This window comes from Trypanosoma melophagium (assembly GCF_022059095.1).
Source record: "Trypanosoma melophagium isolate St. Kilda chromosome Unknown ctg22segment0, whole genome shotgun sequence".
NCBI lineage: Eukaryota > Euglenozoa > Kinetoplastea > Trypanosomatida > Trypanosomatidae > Trypanosoma > Trypanosoma melophagium.
Genome location: NW_027125152.1, coordinates 581,243 through 598,323, shown reverse-complemented (window position 1 = coordinate 598,323; position 17,081 = coordinate 581,243). Strand labels below are relative to the sequence as shown.

The following is a 17,081-nucleotide window of genomic DNA, read 5'->3' as shown; positions in this document are numbered from 1 at the left end:
AAGAAACAGCGAAACACCACCAACAAGAATAAAAACAACAAAAACAAGAAGATTGACCAACATCAAACGGTACAACCGTGTTGGATACAACATTTCGTATGGGTTATTATTTTCAACTACGATCTTTATTGCTACCTCGACAACATGAAATGTCAGGTATAAACAGTATAACGCTGCTTAATGGAACTGAAGCCTCCGCGACAGGAGGCGGTAGATGCGACCTTTATATTAATCACAATAAGGCTCACGCAACTATTGGGTATACGGGGTAACTCCATTAATTTACCACACACGCACAGCGGATGACTGCCTCGTTCTGTTCTTGTAAACCCCCGACGGCCCAATCCGCAAAGGGCAAAGAGAAGCACAAAATGGTGCTCGCTGCGGTGGAGTAATATAATGATAATTCCTGCCTCAAGAAAGAAGGCATAAGGGCTAAGCGCCAACTATGGGGAAGCGTTTTTCCCAAACCCCGAAAGCCGAAGGTCAAGCCACAGAAAGCGAGAAGTATCTTTGGTATTTCCCAGTTATTAATGTGTTGATGTACTGGCCTTATTGGCAAAAGTTGTTTCCCAGTTTGGCATGCAGTACCACATGTGCAAACACGTTCTTCCTTTCCTCTTCTCTTCTTCTTAGTAAAACGACATTATTATTATTATTATTATTATTATTATTATTATTATTATTATTATTATTATTATCCCCATTTGCCACGTACTTCCACCGCGTCGTGATAATCAATTTTTTTTTTTGTTTACTTGCTTCCTTTGTCATAGTTCATTAGTTATTTGTTCCCTTAAACCACAAGACATAGTGTTTTTTTTTCTTATTGCTGCCAGTACGCTCGTGCGTATGTCTTTTTTTTGTTGTGCTTTTCAATTTATCCTTTCCCAGTTTTTTTTCTTTTCTTTTGCTCATCGTCATTACTCTTCTTTGACAATTGCAATAAAGTGGGATTTTCTTTCTTGTGGTTGTTTTTAGGGGAGAGAGTATCCTTTAATAGTGATATGTAGACATGTATTCACATTTTTTTTGTTTTGTTGTGATTATATATCGCTGATCCTCTTTATAATAATTTTTTTTTTCTGGGGTATACTAAAAGTAATATATATATATAGATAGATATATATATATATATATAGATAGATAGATAATAGATAGATAGATAGATAGATAGATAGATAGATAGATAAGATAGATAGATAGATAGATAGATAGATAGATAGATATAGATAGATAGATGGATATATCTGTATATTATATTCACCTGTTTTATTATTGCTTTATTTTATTCGCTTCTCTTCTCTTTTGTTTTAATAATATGTTGGGTGGGGTTTTTTTGTATAACCCTCAATAGGAAACGACAAAAAAACAATATTAATAAAAGGAATACCATCATCAAGCAAAAAGGAAAAAAAAGAAAGAAAACTAGTAGGCTTTTTGTGTGAGTGGTTTACTACACAACAACAAATTCAACAGTTCTTGAAAGTGAAAAGGGAAAAGTAAGAGAAGAAAAATTAGATTGTTTAGTTAGCAAAACAACCCTTTTTTTTTTTTACGACCCTCACAGACACACATACAAAACGAAGGAAGAAAAAGAAAAAAAAAAGAGAGTGAAGGAAACAGAAAAGAAGAAAAAGACAAAGAAAGAAAAAAGAAGTAGAAATATAAACAAACAAAAAGCAGAAATAATTCCAATACAAGTAAAGTAGATATGACTTCTGTTGTTGCACAACCGAAGGCCCCAACAACAGGAGGACGAAGTACGGCGAATACCAATACCATTGCTGCTAATAATAATAATAATAATACGACTACCACCAGTTTATATGAGGAACACGAACGCCTTGTGAAGAATATTCAAAACCTTGAACTTAAAACCATGATCTGCCGCATGGAAACCCATCACTTATTACAAGAGGAAACCGTGGCAAAACAGGAAGTTATGCGTATTCAAGCCGTACCACTTGTTCTCGGTACTTTTGTGGAGGCGGTGGATGCTGTTCGGGGTGTTGTAACGGGATCCTCCAGCAGTAATTACTATGTGCGTATTCTCAGCACATTGGACAAGGAGCGATTAAAGCCTGGTGCGAGTGTTGGTCTGCACAAAGGCAGCAACTCGTGTGTGCAGATTCTCCCTAATGAGACGGACTCCACTATTCACATCATGCAAAAAGAGGATAAACCCACCGTCACCTACAGTGATGTCGGTGGATTGGATATTCAGAAACAGGAGATTCGCGAGGCCGTTGAATTGCCCCTCACTCACGCCTCTTTGTACGATCAAATTGGAATTGATCCCCCACGCGGTGTTTTACTCTACGGCCCGCCCGGAACAGGGAAGACAATGCTTGTAAAGGCCGTGGCGCACCACACAAATGCCGCATTTATCAGTGTGGTGGGATCGGAGTTTGTGCAGAAATATCTCGGCGAGGGGCCGCGGAAAGTGCGGGATGTTTTTCGTCTCGCCCGCGAAAACGCCCCGGCGATTATTTTCATCGATGAAGTTGACAGTATCGCCACAAAGCGGTTTGACGCCCAAACCGGCGCCGACCGCGAAGTGCAGCGTGTCCTTGTGGAATTGCTCACACAAATGGACGGTTTTGATCAAACCACAAATGTGAAAGTCATCATGGCCACCAATCGCTGGGACACACTCGATCCAGCGCTATTGCGACCGGGGCGACTCGATCGCAAAATTGAATTTCCGTTTCCCGATCGCCGGCAGAAACGGCTGGTGTTTCAAGTCTGCACGAGTCGCATGAATCTCTCGCCGGAAGTCGATCTCGAGGAGTTCGTCACCCGCGCGGAGAAGTTGAGTGGCGCCGACATTCAGGCAATTTGTCAGGAGGCCGGTATGCTCGCGGTGCGGAAGAATAGATATGTGGTGCTCCCGAAGGATCTCGAGAGTGCATATCGTACAGTTATTCGCAAAACTGGGGATGATCGCTATGATTTCTACTCGTAATAGAGAGGGAAAAAGAGATGCAATGGGTTGTGGGGAAACAGAATGAAGAGGAAGAAGAAAAAAAAAGGGGGTTTATCTTCTTTTTTCTTTTTCTCTTCTTTTTTGCGGTTTCTCTGATTTTCAATTCTTTCTTTCTTTTTTTGTGTTTGTATTTGTGTCTGTTTGTCTTGGTTACTTTTTATTTATTTTATTCCTCACCTTTTCGTGTTTTTGGTGCATTCGAGTCCTGTATATATATATAAGACTCATGTATATGTGCGTAAAGATATTTGTGGACGTGTCTTTGCTACTATTGAAATAAAAAAGTTTTCTTCTTTTTATTTTTTATTGTTCTTTTTTTTTTTTTGATTTTTTTCATGGTTTTCTTTTAATTATATTCTGTTTATTTTTCTTTTATTAAATTATTGGCTTTTTTTCTTATTTATTTATTTCTCTCTTCGTGTGTCAGGTTATTTCAATTCCTTTGCTTCTTAACGCCAAGCAAAAGAAGGGAAGAAGAGAAATAGGCGAGAGAGAAAGAGAAAGGAATAAAAAGAAAACATTGGCAAAGAAATTTTTCTGTAATTTTAGGAAACCAGCAAAAAAGGAAACAAGACTTGCGAAGAGTTTAAATAGAAAAGAAAAGAAAGAAAATGAGTGTCTATAGCAACGCTTCAGGGAATTACCGCAGTGATCGTAGTTATCATAGTATTAAGGGCCTCGCCGGTTCAGGATTAATAAGAAACCCACTTGGCACTGACAAAAAGAATGAAGACGCCTCAGCAGATCCCTTTGTAACACAACAACAACGCATTCGAGCATTATTACGGAATCCAACCACACAAATTGGAGATGATGGTTCTGTGGTGTATGATCCTAATTATCTTCCAAAGAGTAAGAAACTTATTTCCATGGCCCCTTATGATGAGAGGGAAGAGTACGATCCTGTTGAACCACTGTTCTGGGTTACTTGTGCTTGTGCATTGGGATTGGCTGCTTTTTGTGTATTTGTGGCCGTTACTGTCGTAAGACTTCCGTATACATATTCCTATGGTACCATTGTTTGCATTGCTGCTGGCAGTTGTGCTGGATTGTTATTTTTTATGATGTTTGGCTTTTACACTGCGACTTCAAAAGATGAACGTTTCTTTGGTCGTCTCTTGGATGGCATTATTGGGGCATTACCATTCATTCTCCTCGGTGCTCTTGTTGGGTACATGTACTGCTGCTTTATATTAATGATGATTTACCTCGTGGATGATCCAGTGGCCGCTTCTCTCAATATCACTTGGTGGTTTACCATCTTTTCGACTGTCCCGCCGTTTCTTGTTTTATTTATTCCCATGTTTATGGTGGCAATGCAAACGCAGGAGGCCTCCGCCATGACGGCCCGCATCTTAACAGGACTTACACTTCCACCACCGGGTTTTATTCCACGTACGAACGGTATTGCCCCATATCTCTTTTCTGCTTTTCGTCGTATTGTGATTGGATTCGCCATGGGTGTTGGTCTCGCTGGTTATTACAGTATTACCTGTTTTGGTCTAGGTTGGCTTGCCTACGGTCTTTATCGCTCCACGGAAGTATATTTCTGGATTCCCATCGTGGTACTTGTGCCATTCCTTGTGATTCTCCTCGCTATTGTGATTCTCCTCTGTTGCTTCTCCCCTTATACACTTAAGTGTATAACGGTGGTGTGGACAGGGCCGATTACCGCCTGTACGTATATTCCCATGCGGTCCGCGTACTTTCCGCATTATCACACCGGCCGCACAATTAAACAAATGATACGCGAGACAAATCGCACAACACGAAAGGCCGGCCGCTGTCATGTGCGGGGCGAACATCTGCGGGCGGAGGCGCTTTACGAAGAGGCGGATGCTCGGCGTGCGTCTATTGAGGAACGCGGTGTGGAGCTGCGTGAGCGGGAGAGTTTGGGTTGGCGCAAATTAAATGCCCAGCGGCCACAGAGGGTACATGCACGCAAAAAGTAATATGCATAGTAGAGAGTTTTCTTTGTTTTGTTTTGTTTGTGTTTCTAATGGATAGAGGGAGGGTGGGTTTATGTTGTTGTTGTTCAGCAGCACAAACGAGAACAGAGAGAGAAAGAGAGAGAGGAAGTAATGCAAATATGAACTGGCAAGCAATGAATCATAATCATAATAATAGCAATAATAACAGTGATAATAGGAAAAGGGGGAAAGATGATACCGAATAGCGTGAGGTGGAAGAAATCCAATATAAACTCCTGTACTGAGGTACAAAACTTTTCTTTTTTTTCTTTTATTTATTTCTCTCTCTCTCTCTCTCTCTCTTGGCATGTGGTCATGTTTTATGTGAATAAAGGGAGTTTTGTTATTACCGTAATCTTTGCGGTAATCTCAACAATAAACAACAGCCACAACACCCGAAGTATCGAAAATGATATAGGGGAACAAGTCGGTATGAGAAGATGGCAATAAAAGACTATTGCTGGTATATATATATATATATATATTATCCTATTATTTCTCTTACTACTAGTTGTTCTTGTTTCTTTTCTTTTCTTTGTTGTTGTAGGGGTTCGATTGCTCTGCTTCAGAGAGGAAACGAAGAGTGATGTCTCTTTTTTTTTTTTTTTGTTTCCTTCCACTTTACTTATTTTTGACTCTTTTGTCGTTTCTTTTTGTTTTTTATCTGCGCATTCGGTTTATTATTATTTTTATTACTATTTTCACCATGATGTCGCTTTCGGAGAATTATTTTGATGGTTCTATAGAAGGAAAGATTGAAAAAAGTAATTGTGACGATAAAATCCCTTCTTTTTTCTTTTTTTTTAGAACTAGGGAAAAGAACGTGAAGTGCAAATAATAGTGAAGAAAAGAAAAGAAATAAATAAATGACATTTCTTTTTTCCTTTCTTCTCTTTTTTTTTCCGGTTTATCAGTGGTTATGTCCATTCTTATTTTTTTATGTTTTGTTTTGTGGTGAATGTTTCATGTTTCTTTTTTTTCATTTGTTTTTGCTGTTTGTTTCTTCCGCAAGAAAGCTGTAAATACTGTATTCGATATTTAACCATTCTCTCCCTTTTTGTTTCCCACTTTTACGTATACTTATATATATATATATATATATATATGTATTGCTGTGTTAATAAGTTTATTTCCATGTACTTTGTCTTTTTTCTTTTCTTTTTTTTATTGATGTGGGGGGATTTGCGTGCAAACACTTACCCACAATAATAATAACAATAATAAATAATGATAACAGTTACAATATCAATTGAATTTTAAATTCAGAAATGACGAAGGTCGTGGAGAAATGCATTGGCACCGCCTTCTCTGTTAGCGCTATACCTGTATTAAAGGACAACTACACCTATATTATTCACGATAGAATTACAAATACATTGGCCGCCGTGGATGTATCGGACGACTTTACACCTGTATTAGATTATATTAAACACTTAACAAACACGAAAACTTCTCTCAACTCCACAACAACTCCCGAGTTTCGTACTATTCTCAGCACCCACAAACACTGGGATCACGCCGGTGGGAATACCAAACTTCCCCAACACGTACAACAGGCAAATGGCACATTTCGCATTATCGGCGGTGTGAACGATAAAGTGCCAGGGGCAACAGAAACTGTACGGGAAGGCGATAAATTAATGATTGGCGCACTGCAGGTGGAAGTGCTGGATACTCCCTGTCATACTAAAGGACATGTGATGTATAAAGTATATCACCCACAAGACATAAATGATGGATGTGCCCTTTTCACAGGTGATACAATGTTTATTGGTGGTATAGGTGCTTTCTTTGAAGGAAATGCCGCAGATATGTGTCGTGCTTTGAAAAAGGTATATCATCTAAATAAGAACAACAAAAACGAAAAAAACAGTGAAGCGGCGGATAATCACACATTTATCTTTCCTGGTCATGAGTACACGGTTAATTTTCTGAAATTCACTTGTGCGACGTTGCCTTCTACACATCCCGATGCAGCGTTTGTCGCCGCACAGTTGGAACGATATAAGAAGAGTGTGGCTCAGCACAAACCAACTGTGCCGAGTACACTTGCAGAGGAGAAGCTGCAGAATTTATTTCTGCGAACATGTGATGAGAAGTTTATTCGGGGAATGAATCATGGTACTACACCAGAGGCACTCATGCAATATTTGTATAATAGCTGTCCTTGATGCTACTGCTTATCAAATGAGAAAAGTAGAGGGGAAAAAAAAACAAAAAAGGGGATGGGGAAATAAACAAAATGACTTAAGGCTTATTATTATTATTGTTATTATTATTATTATTATTATTATTATTATTATTATTATTATTATTATTATTATTATTATTATTATTATTATTATTATGGTGTGTTTTTTTTTTTGCTTTTTCCAGATTGTACCATGGGTGAAATCGTTATGTTTTTTTTTTTCTAGCATTACTTTCTTCTATTTCTTAAACTATTCCTATTGTGGAGTAAACTTTTTATTGATGAACATTTATTTTATTTTCTTCTTCTCCTTATTGTTTTCTTTTCTCTCTGTATCTCTATATTTCATTTTCTCCATTTCTCACAAGTTAAACAGAAGGGAAAGAAAGGACGTTTGTACGGTGGTGTAGGGGAAATGTTAGAAGGACTCGAGCGGCTTCTGCCAGCACTTCTGCACCATCTCTCAGGAGATATTAATGAGATCGATACATCTTTTACAGAACAACAACAACAACAATGGCAAGAAGAAGGATCACAACGTCAATCACAGCCTGCTGCTGCTGCTGAATTGCGTCCTGTTATTGGAGAAGTAAATCATAGCAAGATGAATGTTAATAATAGTAGAGGTACTAGTAGTGGTGGTGGAAGTGATCATAGATGGCGTCGTTGTATTCATTTATGGCGTGGTTTACTAGGATCAGACCGTCTTTTCCTCGCGCTTCTCTTTCACAGTGGATCTCTCTGGGCGGTAGAGTGGTCTTCAATGAATACAGAAGTATTAGAAACAACAACAACAACAGAAATAAGTAATATTAATACTGCTTGGAAAGAGGGGCGTAGTTCATCATGGGCAGAATCCGTCTTATGGTTCTTGCAGATACATGAAGAGACCAAGACTCCTGTAAATGAGAATAATAATAGTAATAGTACTAGCAACAATAACAACAGAGGTGTGAAGAGCACATCTGGAATGAGTAGAGAAGGAAGAGGACCATCTTCTTTAACTTCTTCTGCAATACATATGTACGCAGAAGATGAGACAGCAGTAAATCATACGGCAACTGTTTTATTAAGTGAATGGTTTACAATTGTAGATCAATGTGGAAAACGATTTGCCCGAGCGTATTACTTCTCATGTGCTCTAAAGATTGCAGCATTGGCGGGAAATACAGCACTTATTGAAGATATTCCACACTTACATAATCTTGTGTTAAAGGAGCCGCGTTTCGCTTCACAGTTTACTTCATTTTGTAGTATATTATGTTCTCTTCTCGTAGAGGAGGCCCAACAGCAGGAGTCATCGCGTTTACTGATGCCACCGCCTTTCTTTCTGCTGAACTTTAACCTCATTGGACGTGGATCCCGCATTGGTGTTTGGCTACCACGGGCGAATGCTGCTAATAATAAGAATAGTAGTAGTAGTAGTAGTAATAATAAGACTAAAAGAAACACCCATGCAAATAATAATAATAATAATAATAGTATTGGAAATGGTAGCTCGACTATGAGTATGAGTGGGATGATAGAGGATGGTGAGTTTTACTCTTGTCAAGTTACTTCTCCAGGTGTTATGTTAGGCGTTCCACCATCCTCATCCTCCATTACATCCTCGTCACAATTATCATCATCACAATTGTCAAGTGTAGGAACTGCAGGAGGAGGAGGAGGAGGCGATCTTTTAATCGGTGTACAATTACTAGATGAGGTGGATATGCGAACCATAGACTTACTACCGGCATTGTATAGAACAAAAAGTGAAACACATGAAGCTACACACGTAAAGGAGGAAAAAAAACGTGGTAGGGAAAGACGACACTCAACATTAGTTGCCTCATCACAACCACGATGTTGGAGTGCGTTTACATCTAGTACTAAAAGTTACGTACGTGTTGATCTCTTACACCCACGTGAACTCTCAATGATTATACCATCATTATCTCCACCACCCGGAGGCCCAGGAAGACGTAGAGGACCACCACCACCACCACCACCACAACAACAACAACAACAGCAACAGCAACAGGAAATTGTTATTAATACTGCACCACTTCGTCGAAATACACATAGTACGGCCCCACGTGATCCCATCGCAGCCATTGTTTATTCACTCGCCACAACAGCACGTCGTCTTATCGGATGTCGTGGTCTTTTCGTGCAGTCAGAAACGTTACCTAATAGCAGTCAAGCTAGGAGTGATACAACACAGGCGATGAGGAGTGATAAAACGTTAATTGATGCACCCAAAGGTAATACAACACATTATATGAGGCACGATACTTCTAATATTATGAACCATAATTCCACTGCCAGTGGTGGACGTTTTACTACGCATACTAATATTAATAGTTATACGCATAGTGAGAGTAGTTTTGGTGTGATTGGTGCGTTTCGTACGCCGGAGGAAGAGTTAGATTGCCTGATTGAATGTGCTTTACACCTCTTTCTCGCATCTCTGCTCATGTGCACTGCCCTTTCTAGTGAATTAATGCCCCATTTTGACGTCTGGGTGGTGGAAGTCATCTCCGCCGCGGTAGATCTCGCCCTCGCCACATCCCAGCCATTTGTGCGCCACTTACGCGCTGTTGGATTTGTCCTTTGCCTCGGCCACCAACCCCATCAATCACTACTTGTGAGTGTTGGTTTGCTCGCCACATTAGCACGACGGCAGCGGGATAAGGGGCGAGAGTCCAGCGGCTGGTGGGATGTGTTTAAGAAATATGTACTGGAGGATAATGTGATTGCGGGACAACTTCCCGATGGCTTGCGTCTGCTTAAAGAGCGTGCGGAACGTTCGCTTCAGAGCACACAACATGCTCGTCATCATAAACAACAACAACAACAGCAACGTGGTGTAGCAGAAGCCGTTGATACTTCCCGTACACGACAAGTGGGAAATGCGGCGGTGGAGGCAAAAACTAAAGATGATGCAGCGGCGGTGGCGGTGGTACAACGTCCAGTACTGCAATTACGTAGAAGAGTGGGAGAGAGAGAGGCGGCGAAGAAGCAGAAAAGTGAGATACAAGGTGTACCAAACTGGTTACGTCCTCCACCAAAGGTTGTAGTGATTCCAACAGAAGAAGGGCAGAAACAGAATATACCATTAAATGATGTTATTATGGAGTTATGGTGGTACTTGGAACAGACGACGGCTGCTGCAGTGTAAACGTTTGGTATTCATAGGAGGCAATAAAGTGTATTTTTACTTGCATTCTTGAAAAGATAATACACCCAACGAAAGAGAAAAAGAGAGAGAAAGAAAGAAAGGAAGAAAGAAAGAAAAAAAAAAAGAATTGTGATGATTAATGAGGGAAAGAGAAACTGCACAAGATTTGGAGAGAAAGAGAAGAAAGGAGGAGAGGTATTTGTTGTTCTGTGTACACATATATTTGTGTTCTTTATCTGGTTGTAACTTTATCTTCTCTCAATTCCGCTTTAATGATCTATATCTGTTTATATATATATATATTTTTTTTTTTTTATTTATTTATTTATTTATTTATTTATTTAAGATTTTTTTCCTTTGTTTTACGACTGTTTCCTGTTATCCAAATGAATTTGTACTTGCTGGTTTCAGGAAATAGTTATATTGCTTTTTTCCTTCTTTCTCTCGCCATATATATTTTTTTATTTAAACCCTTTTTTTTCTTTTTGTGGCCCTTTGCTCACCGAAACGCACCTTGACGCCCCCGTACATATGTATTGGGGGTTTTTAATTTATTTGGGTACATTTCCATTTTTTCTAAAATCCTGTCCACATTACCTTATAAGCTACGTTATTTGACTCTTTCTATTTTTTGTTCTTTCTTTCTTTCCGGAGGAGTGTACCTGTTTATTTACTTAATTTATTTATTTGTTTGTTTGTGGAGAAGGCTATTTGAGACACCCATGATAGCCATTCTTATCTCTCTGTGGTGTATATTACTTCTTCCTCTGCATGTACCCGCAGAAGAAGTATTCACGCAAGAAGGTCCAATTAGCGGTACGAACGAAGAAAAAGATGATTCTATCTTTGCTGCAGCTGCAATAACGTGGATTGCGGAAAGGGGTCTAGATACCAATACTTTAACCCTATTTGGCAATCGAAGTATTATTGGGCTCTCCAGTCCTATGACACCAAGTACCAGTTTCCGTACAAATACCCTTTCTGAACTTTTTATTGATATGACGGTGGTTTATTTAGAGAATCAAGGTGTATTGCCCTTTTCCCGCTTCCAGGCTATTCCACGTGATTTCCTTCCATTTCCATTTGATGCAACTCATGCGTTTCAGAATCCACTCTATCCTAATGCGGTTATCTCACTTAATACACTACTTCAACATACGTCATCCGTCACGGAGGCGGGATTTAACGCAGGGACCGCCCAAACGCCAGGACCTGTAATGTCTATTTCATCATTTGTTGAAGCTATTATGGCGAATGGCGGGGCAAATGGCATCTGGGGAACCGCACAACCAGGACTCGCTAGCAGTTATCAGTATTCACGAGTAAATACAGCTCTCGTTACGTATATACTGGAAAAGGTACTTGTGAAACTTAACAACCCCGTAACTTCACTGGCAACATTTCTGCAAAACACATTTATTGCTCCTATGGGACTACGAGGAACATTTCTCGTGGATACAACAGGCGCAGCACCAACACCAAGTTATCCACCGAATAGCGTTTCATTATTATCCTCACAGGCTGTACAAGATGTCACAAATGATGGAACGGCAGTCCCTACATCAGTGCTTATTCACGCCGCCTACGCCTCAGACTATATGTACTATACCACTGTAACAGATCTTGCAAAACTCGCCAGTGAACTTTTTCTCGGTGGTCAATTTGCCAATATTGGTCAGATGCTGCGGAATGATACCATTACCCTTATCAGCAGCGGTAATAGTAATAGTAATAGTATGCCAGGCGTAGTCACACGTTCATTGGGTGTATACAGTTTTGACCCCGCCAAACTCTGTGAGGTGGCTTCGCTCGGTGATGCCTGTCAATTTAGCCGTGATGTACAATTGTATGGATGGATTGTTGGGGGTGAATATAATCAAGTCGCACTGCTCTGCACGGAGGAAAAGTGTGTGGCGGCGGAGGTGAGTTTTCCCTCATCCACCACCACAACATTTTCACGCCTCGTAAAACTCGCTGTTGCCTCTTTGGTGCAGGAAAAACCCCCACTCGAAGGGGAACGATTGTATGGTTTGTACGTTTTCATTGGTGTTATTGCGACTATTATTGTGGTGATTGTCTTCAGTTATCTGACGGATTATGTGATTCAACCCGCACGAGCAGCGGCACCGCTTCCGGTAAACAAAAGTGCATTACCAATGAATACTACGGCAACAGAAGAGGTGGCGGGAACGATGGAGACAGAAGAGTTAAATAATATGCAAGGCGTTTCACCGCCTGTTCGACGCCTAGATATGTATGACTAAGAGGAATGAGAGGCAGTTAACGTTTTCTTTTTTCATTATTTTCTTTTTTTTTCATTTTGCCATCTTTTGTGTTATTTATTTAATGTCTCTTTTTCTTACTTGTGATTGTTCTTGGTTAATGTTACAAGCAGAATTGTGAACGGACTAAACTGTGGGACGAAGGTATCTCACTTTACTGCAGTGTAGCGTCAAGTAGGTATGAAAAAGTTTACATATTATATGCATTTGTATGAGAAAGGTGTACAGAGAGATATCCACAAATTAACAACAACAACAATAGTAAAAACGAAAAAAGAAACAAAGTGAAAAAGATAAAAGAAATTGGAGTTCTTGACGAATGGGATAAAGAAAAACCATACACGCGTCTTGTAGAATTCTGCAACGGTTTTCTGTTGTTATATGAAAAAGTAATACAGTGAGAAAAAGGGAGTATCTGTTATATTTTGTTTATGTGTATCGAACTTACCAACCACAGCTTGTATGCTGTCCTTCATTTTTCCCCCTTTATAAGAGAGGTAGAAAAAAAAAAAGAATCAACGAGGGAACACGAAGAAAAAAGAAGGAAAAGGAATAAAAAACCAAAAGAATATAAATATGGAAAATGTCTCTTTTTTTTTCCTTCTCTCTTTTTTCATTCTTCTCTCACATTTACCCTGCACATATGTACATAGTGACTGTTGTGAATCTGCATCTCCCAGCATCTATCACTCTCCGAATGTCTGTGCTGCACTAAGACCTATAAACTGCAACGAAGTCAAAGAAGAATACATCTAACCATATTATATATATATATATATATATATATATATATATATATATACATTTAGTTTATGCGCTTGCGTCTACATAAATGGAAGAGGTCTTGCTGGCTTTTTCTTCCTCTTGTGATGATGATGCTAACAATCTACATTTTAAATCTATTGCCTTCTTTTGATGATGATACCGAGAAAACTGGTGGTGTCTCCATATCACGTGTTATAGTGGTGGAACCTGGTTCCAATATCATCACCAATCCTATTAGTGGAAAAAAAAAAGGAATAAAAAAATATATTGCAAGACCACATCATCCTTATGCGAAGGGAAACAAACAAGAAAAACAGCAGAGACCACAACAACAACAACAACAGGTATTTAAGAGAGAGAAACCTTTCCTTGCTAGTGAGGTCAGTGAAAGACCAGGGTGTTGTCTTCATTGGCAATTCTTAAGGGCACAAGGACATCAATTGGGCAGTTCTTATGATGTTTGGCCCTATAATGAAATTCTTGGGAATATTTCGACATTAAAAACATTGTCTGTTAACAGTAGTAAAAGTAATTCAACAAAGCGTTCTTATATGTTGTTATTGTCACAAGTGCATAAAAACAATGAAAATAAATCTGATGTACCTATAGTACGTCGTGTGCGTCCCATAGTGGTATTACCAGGAGTAAGTGTAGAGCCTTCCAGCTGTGCTATGTACCGTAGCGAAAATGAGAAACTACTATTGTCACTTCAAGTAACACCACTGAATTTTTCACTTGCGAGGGAACTTCTTACGGTGCTTCGGGGTGTAGAAGTAAATAGTAAACATACAACAACTACGACATTTCCTGGAATAGTTACAAGTGGCATTGGACCAGATTGGTTTGAAGGTACATTATTGTTGCAAAATAAAAAGAAGGAGAATATGCGAGTAGTACCTCTTCTCTTTCGATTCAATAGAGAATATTGTGTCTATGAAGGTCCTTCTATTGATGTTGGCGTGCCTGCTGCAAGACTCACACTCTGGGTAGATCATCTCTACTGGGAATACAACGCCCTCCGTGAGATGAAAGAAGGTGTACAAATATTATTCCAAGGACACCGTGTTGCACCTCTACCAATGAACTCAGCAGAAACACATATATGTATAGTTCAGGGAGAGTGGTCGGCGAAAGAAGAAGTACTATATGTGGAAGGCATGGCAGTGGAAAAGTCTTGTCAGCATAGTGGTGAAGGTGAGTATAGTTTAACTCCTATTCCCATTGCAACGGGTAAACTTGACAAAGATTTTGTCTGGCCAACATGGTTATCCATTGGGAAAGACCCAGTTAATAATTATGCAAGTCATCCCATATATAAAGGTTATTTCTTTCGATACTACGCCGGACCGCGGAGAAAAACCTATGGGATGTGGCCGCAATACACTTTAGATCGTATGGGACGTATGAATTTTGGTATGGTATTTGAATGGCGTAGTGGAGTGGGAGATTTGCCTGTCATGGAATCACATAGTGCTCTTCGTGGGAATGGACACTTCCTTCTTCCAACATTTGTGCGACAGCCATCACTTGAAGAGGATAACGTTTCTTCTCCTTCATTTTCTGTTTCTGCTGTAAAGATGATGGATCAAAAAGAACCTCCATCGGTGACAGAGTTACTGTATAATCGTAGAATCTACTTTATTGGTGATAGTCATATACGCCTCACCTTTTATGCTTTGTTATCCCGATTTAACGTAACATATCCACTAAGTAGAATCTGGCGTGATGCTCGTACTGATCGAATACCCTCTCAAGACATTACTATTTCCTTTCTTCCATCTAATTATCTCAATCTCAGTGATCGTGGAGTCATGAATGCACTGCGGGACCCTAAAGCAGTGCTGGTAGTGGGAGTTGGGCAGCACCAGTCGACGGACTGTTGGTCTGTGGAACGTCATTATCATTACGTGAAAGATGTCATTGGTAGAATTATTTCTGCCCCTTATCAATTTTCTACAAATAAAAATAGTTCACATATATTAGAGCGTGATGAAAGGTTGATTATATGGTTGGGTGTGCCAGCGATGCCACAAAACAAATACATACAGGCTCCTAGACCATTTGGTAAGAATCAGAAAGATTGTCGCAACAATGCCAGACATCTCTTGTATTCCTTAGCAGAATATCACGCTTTGCAGGAATGGATACAGCAAATTGGTAATAAGTACAATACGTCAAGTCACCCCATTATGAATTTAACTACTACTGCTACTACTACTACTGTCAATAACGGAGGGAATTCAACAATAAATGTCATCAGTTCGTCGTCCTTTCTTGAATCATGCAGCAATATGTCGCGAGCAACAAAGATCGACAACTTTTCTTCAGTATCACAGGGCTTGCGTATTCGTTTTCTCGATTACTTTGCGCTATCATACGGGATGCAGCACACAACAATGGATGGAGTTCACTACTTAACATGGGTTAGGGAGTCTTGCGTTGATGCTCTGCTGGGTGTACTGCGTGAGATGAAGACACCGCTCTGTTCGTAGGAGTAATTCCTCTTCACCAATGCGCACCAGTCACGTACCAAATGTGTGGGGAGGATCAATAAAGGTACAAAAAAGAAGAAAAAAAAAACGTGCGTCGTAAGTAGACCACAATTACGTATGACTGCAACTCCTCTTGGCATATACTTCACAAACAAAAAAAAACTGAGAATGTATACCGAACATAAACTCATTTAAACCCAACCAAAATGTCTCATAAAGGCGTGTGAGAGAAAAAGAAAAGTTTCATTTCCTTCAGTTTGCTTCGTTTTTTTTTTTTTCATTTCGTAAAAATCAGTTTATAAAATTAATAGGTTAAACAATTGGGCGAATTTCTTTACTTAATTAACAAACATTATGTTTCACTACCGCTATCGTCAATGGAAGTATACTAACAAAAAATACAAAGACACTACATTTGCGTTTTGTGACAACATTAATGTACAATCAAATTGTATCAATTAATATATAAACCATACAATAAAAACAAATGACTTATACAATTCCTACAAAAAGACAGTAAAAACGACAATCTCTCTATACATATCATACAACAAAACAAAAAAAAGGGGAATTAAATCACGCTGACTAAGGAAACAGAAATTAAAACCCACCATCCTCACTAACGCACCATTTAAGACAAACCAGTGTCTCCCTGTGTCTGGCGGCGGTTCGGCCACCGTCACGTGCTCGGCGAAGACTCTCAATCAGGAGTACTTCCCGCTGAGCAGCGACTGCAGAGGTCCTTCGATACCAGCCTCAGCCCCGCTGAACCAATGCCTGCAAGGGCATGACGGGTACGTGGAGTTCTTCTGTGGGAGCAATGTCTCTGCCAAGGTGGCTCGCCTGTACAGGCACCAGTAAGTTCCCCCCTTTTTTTTTATTGCTAATGTAATTATTTTCTTTTGTTTCTTCAGGCGAGCGGTGCAAATAGTGCAAAGTGGGAAGGGTTTTTGAGCAAGATAAAATGGGTGCTGTACCGAATGGGTAATATTTTCAGAGCTATATCCGTCTCAGCCACGCGTGTGTCTTTCATATGTTTATATATATATGGCCTTCCTGTACTGCGTTGGGTGACCCCATGTGGCTCTTCTTGCCGCGGTGCTGCATGGCGGTGCGTCACGCCCTGCATTGCTTGTTGTTTGCCTGCCTCTTTTTGAATTTCCTTATTTGTTTTCCCTTTTCGAATTGTGAGATCCAAACATTTGTATTGCAAAGGTACAAGATAAGAA

General features: G+C 39.7%; 7 protein-coding genes across 7 annotated transcripts; 6 read left to right on the top strand and 1 right to left on the bottom strand.

The window, feature by feature from the left end:
* Positions 1 to 1,714: 1,714 nt before the first annotated feature.
* Positions 1,715 to 2,968, top strand: LSM04_000057 (AAA ATPase; the record flags this gene model as incomplete). Its single annotated transcript, XM_067334743.1, has 1 exon — positions 1,715 to 2,968. The coding sequence occupies one exon, from the start codon at positions 1,715 to 1,717 to the stop codon at positions 2,966 to 2,968; it is 1,254 nt and encodes a 417-aa protein (XP_067191568.1).
* Positions 2,969 to 3,600: 632 nt separating this feature from the next.
* LSM04_003247 (uncharacterized protein) lies at positions 3,601 to 4,941 on the top strand (the record flags this gene model as incomplete). The annotated part of the gene is made up of 1 exon (XM_067334742.1): positions 3,601 to 4,941. The coding sequence occupies one exon, from the start codon at positions 3,601 to 3,603 to the stop codon at positions 4,939 to 4,941; it is 1,341 nt and encodes a 446-aa protein (XP_067191675.1).
* Positions 4,942 to 6,227: 1,286 nt separating this feature from the next.
* On the top strand, positions 6,228 to 7,130 carry LSM04_000822 (Hydroxyacylglutathione hydrolase; the record flags this gene model as incomplete). Its single annotated transcript, XM_067334740.1, has 1 exon — positions 6,228 to 7,130. One exon carries the CDS (start codon positions 6,228 to 6,230, stop codon positions 7,128 to 7,130), a length of 903 nt encoding a protein of 300 aa, XP_067191590.1.
* Positions 7,131 to 7,565: 435 nt separating this feature from the next.
* LSM04_009263 (uncharacterized protein) lies at positions 7,566 to 10,313 on the top strand (the record flags this gene model as incomplete). Its single annotated transcript, XM_067334739.1, has 1 exon — positions 7,566 to 10,313. The coding sequence occupies one exon, from the start codon at positions 7,566 to 7,568 to the stop codon at positions 10,311 to 10,313; it is 2,748 nt and encodes a 915-aa protein (XP_067191850.1).
* A 722-nt stretch (positions 10,314 to 11,035) lies between these two features.
* Positions 11,036 to 12,577, top strand: LSM04_007051 (uncharacterized protein; the record flags this gene model as incomplete). Its single annotated transcript, XM_067334738.1, has 1 exon — positions 11,036 to 12,577. One exon carries the CDS (start codon positions 11,036 to 11,038, stop codon positions 12,575 to 12,577), a length of 1,542 nt encoding a protein of 513 aa, XP_067191784.1.
* An 887-nt stretch (positions 12,578 to 13,464) lies between these two features.
* Positions 13,465 to 15,852, top strand: LSM04_008228 (uncharacterized protein; the record flags this gene model as incomplete). Its single annotated transcript, XM_067334737.1, has 1 exon — positions 13,465 to 15,852. The coding sequence occupies one exon, from the start codon at positions 13,465 to 13,467 to the stop codon at positions 15,850 to 15,852; it is 2,388 nt and encodes a 795-aa protein (XP_067191819.1).
* Positions 15,853 to 16,452: 600 nt separating this feature from the next.
* LSM04_001086 (uncharacterized protein) lies at positions 16,453 to 16,981 on the bottom strand (the record flags this gene model as incomplete). Its single annotated transcript, XM_067334736.1, has 2 exons — positions 16,453 to 16,607; positions 16,915 to 16,981. 2 exons carry the CDS (start codon positions 16,979 to 16,981, stop codon positions 16,453 to 16,455), a joined length of 222 nt encoding a protein of 73 aa, XP_067191598.1.
* Positions 16,982 to 17,081: the final 100 nt, after the last annotated feature.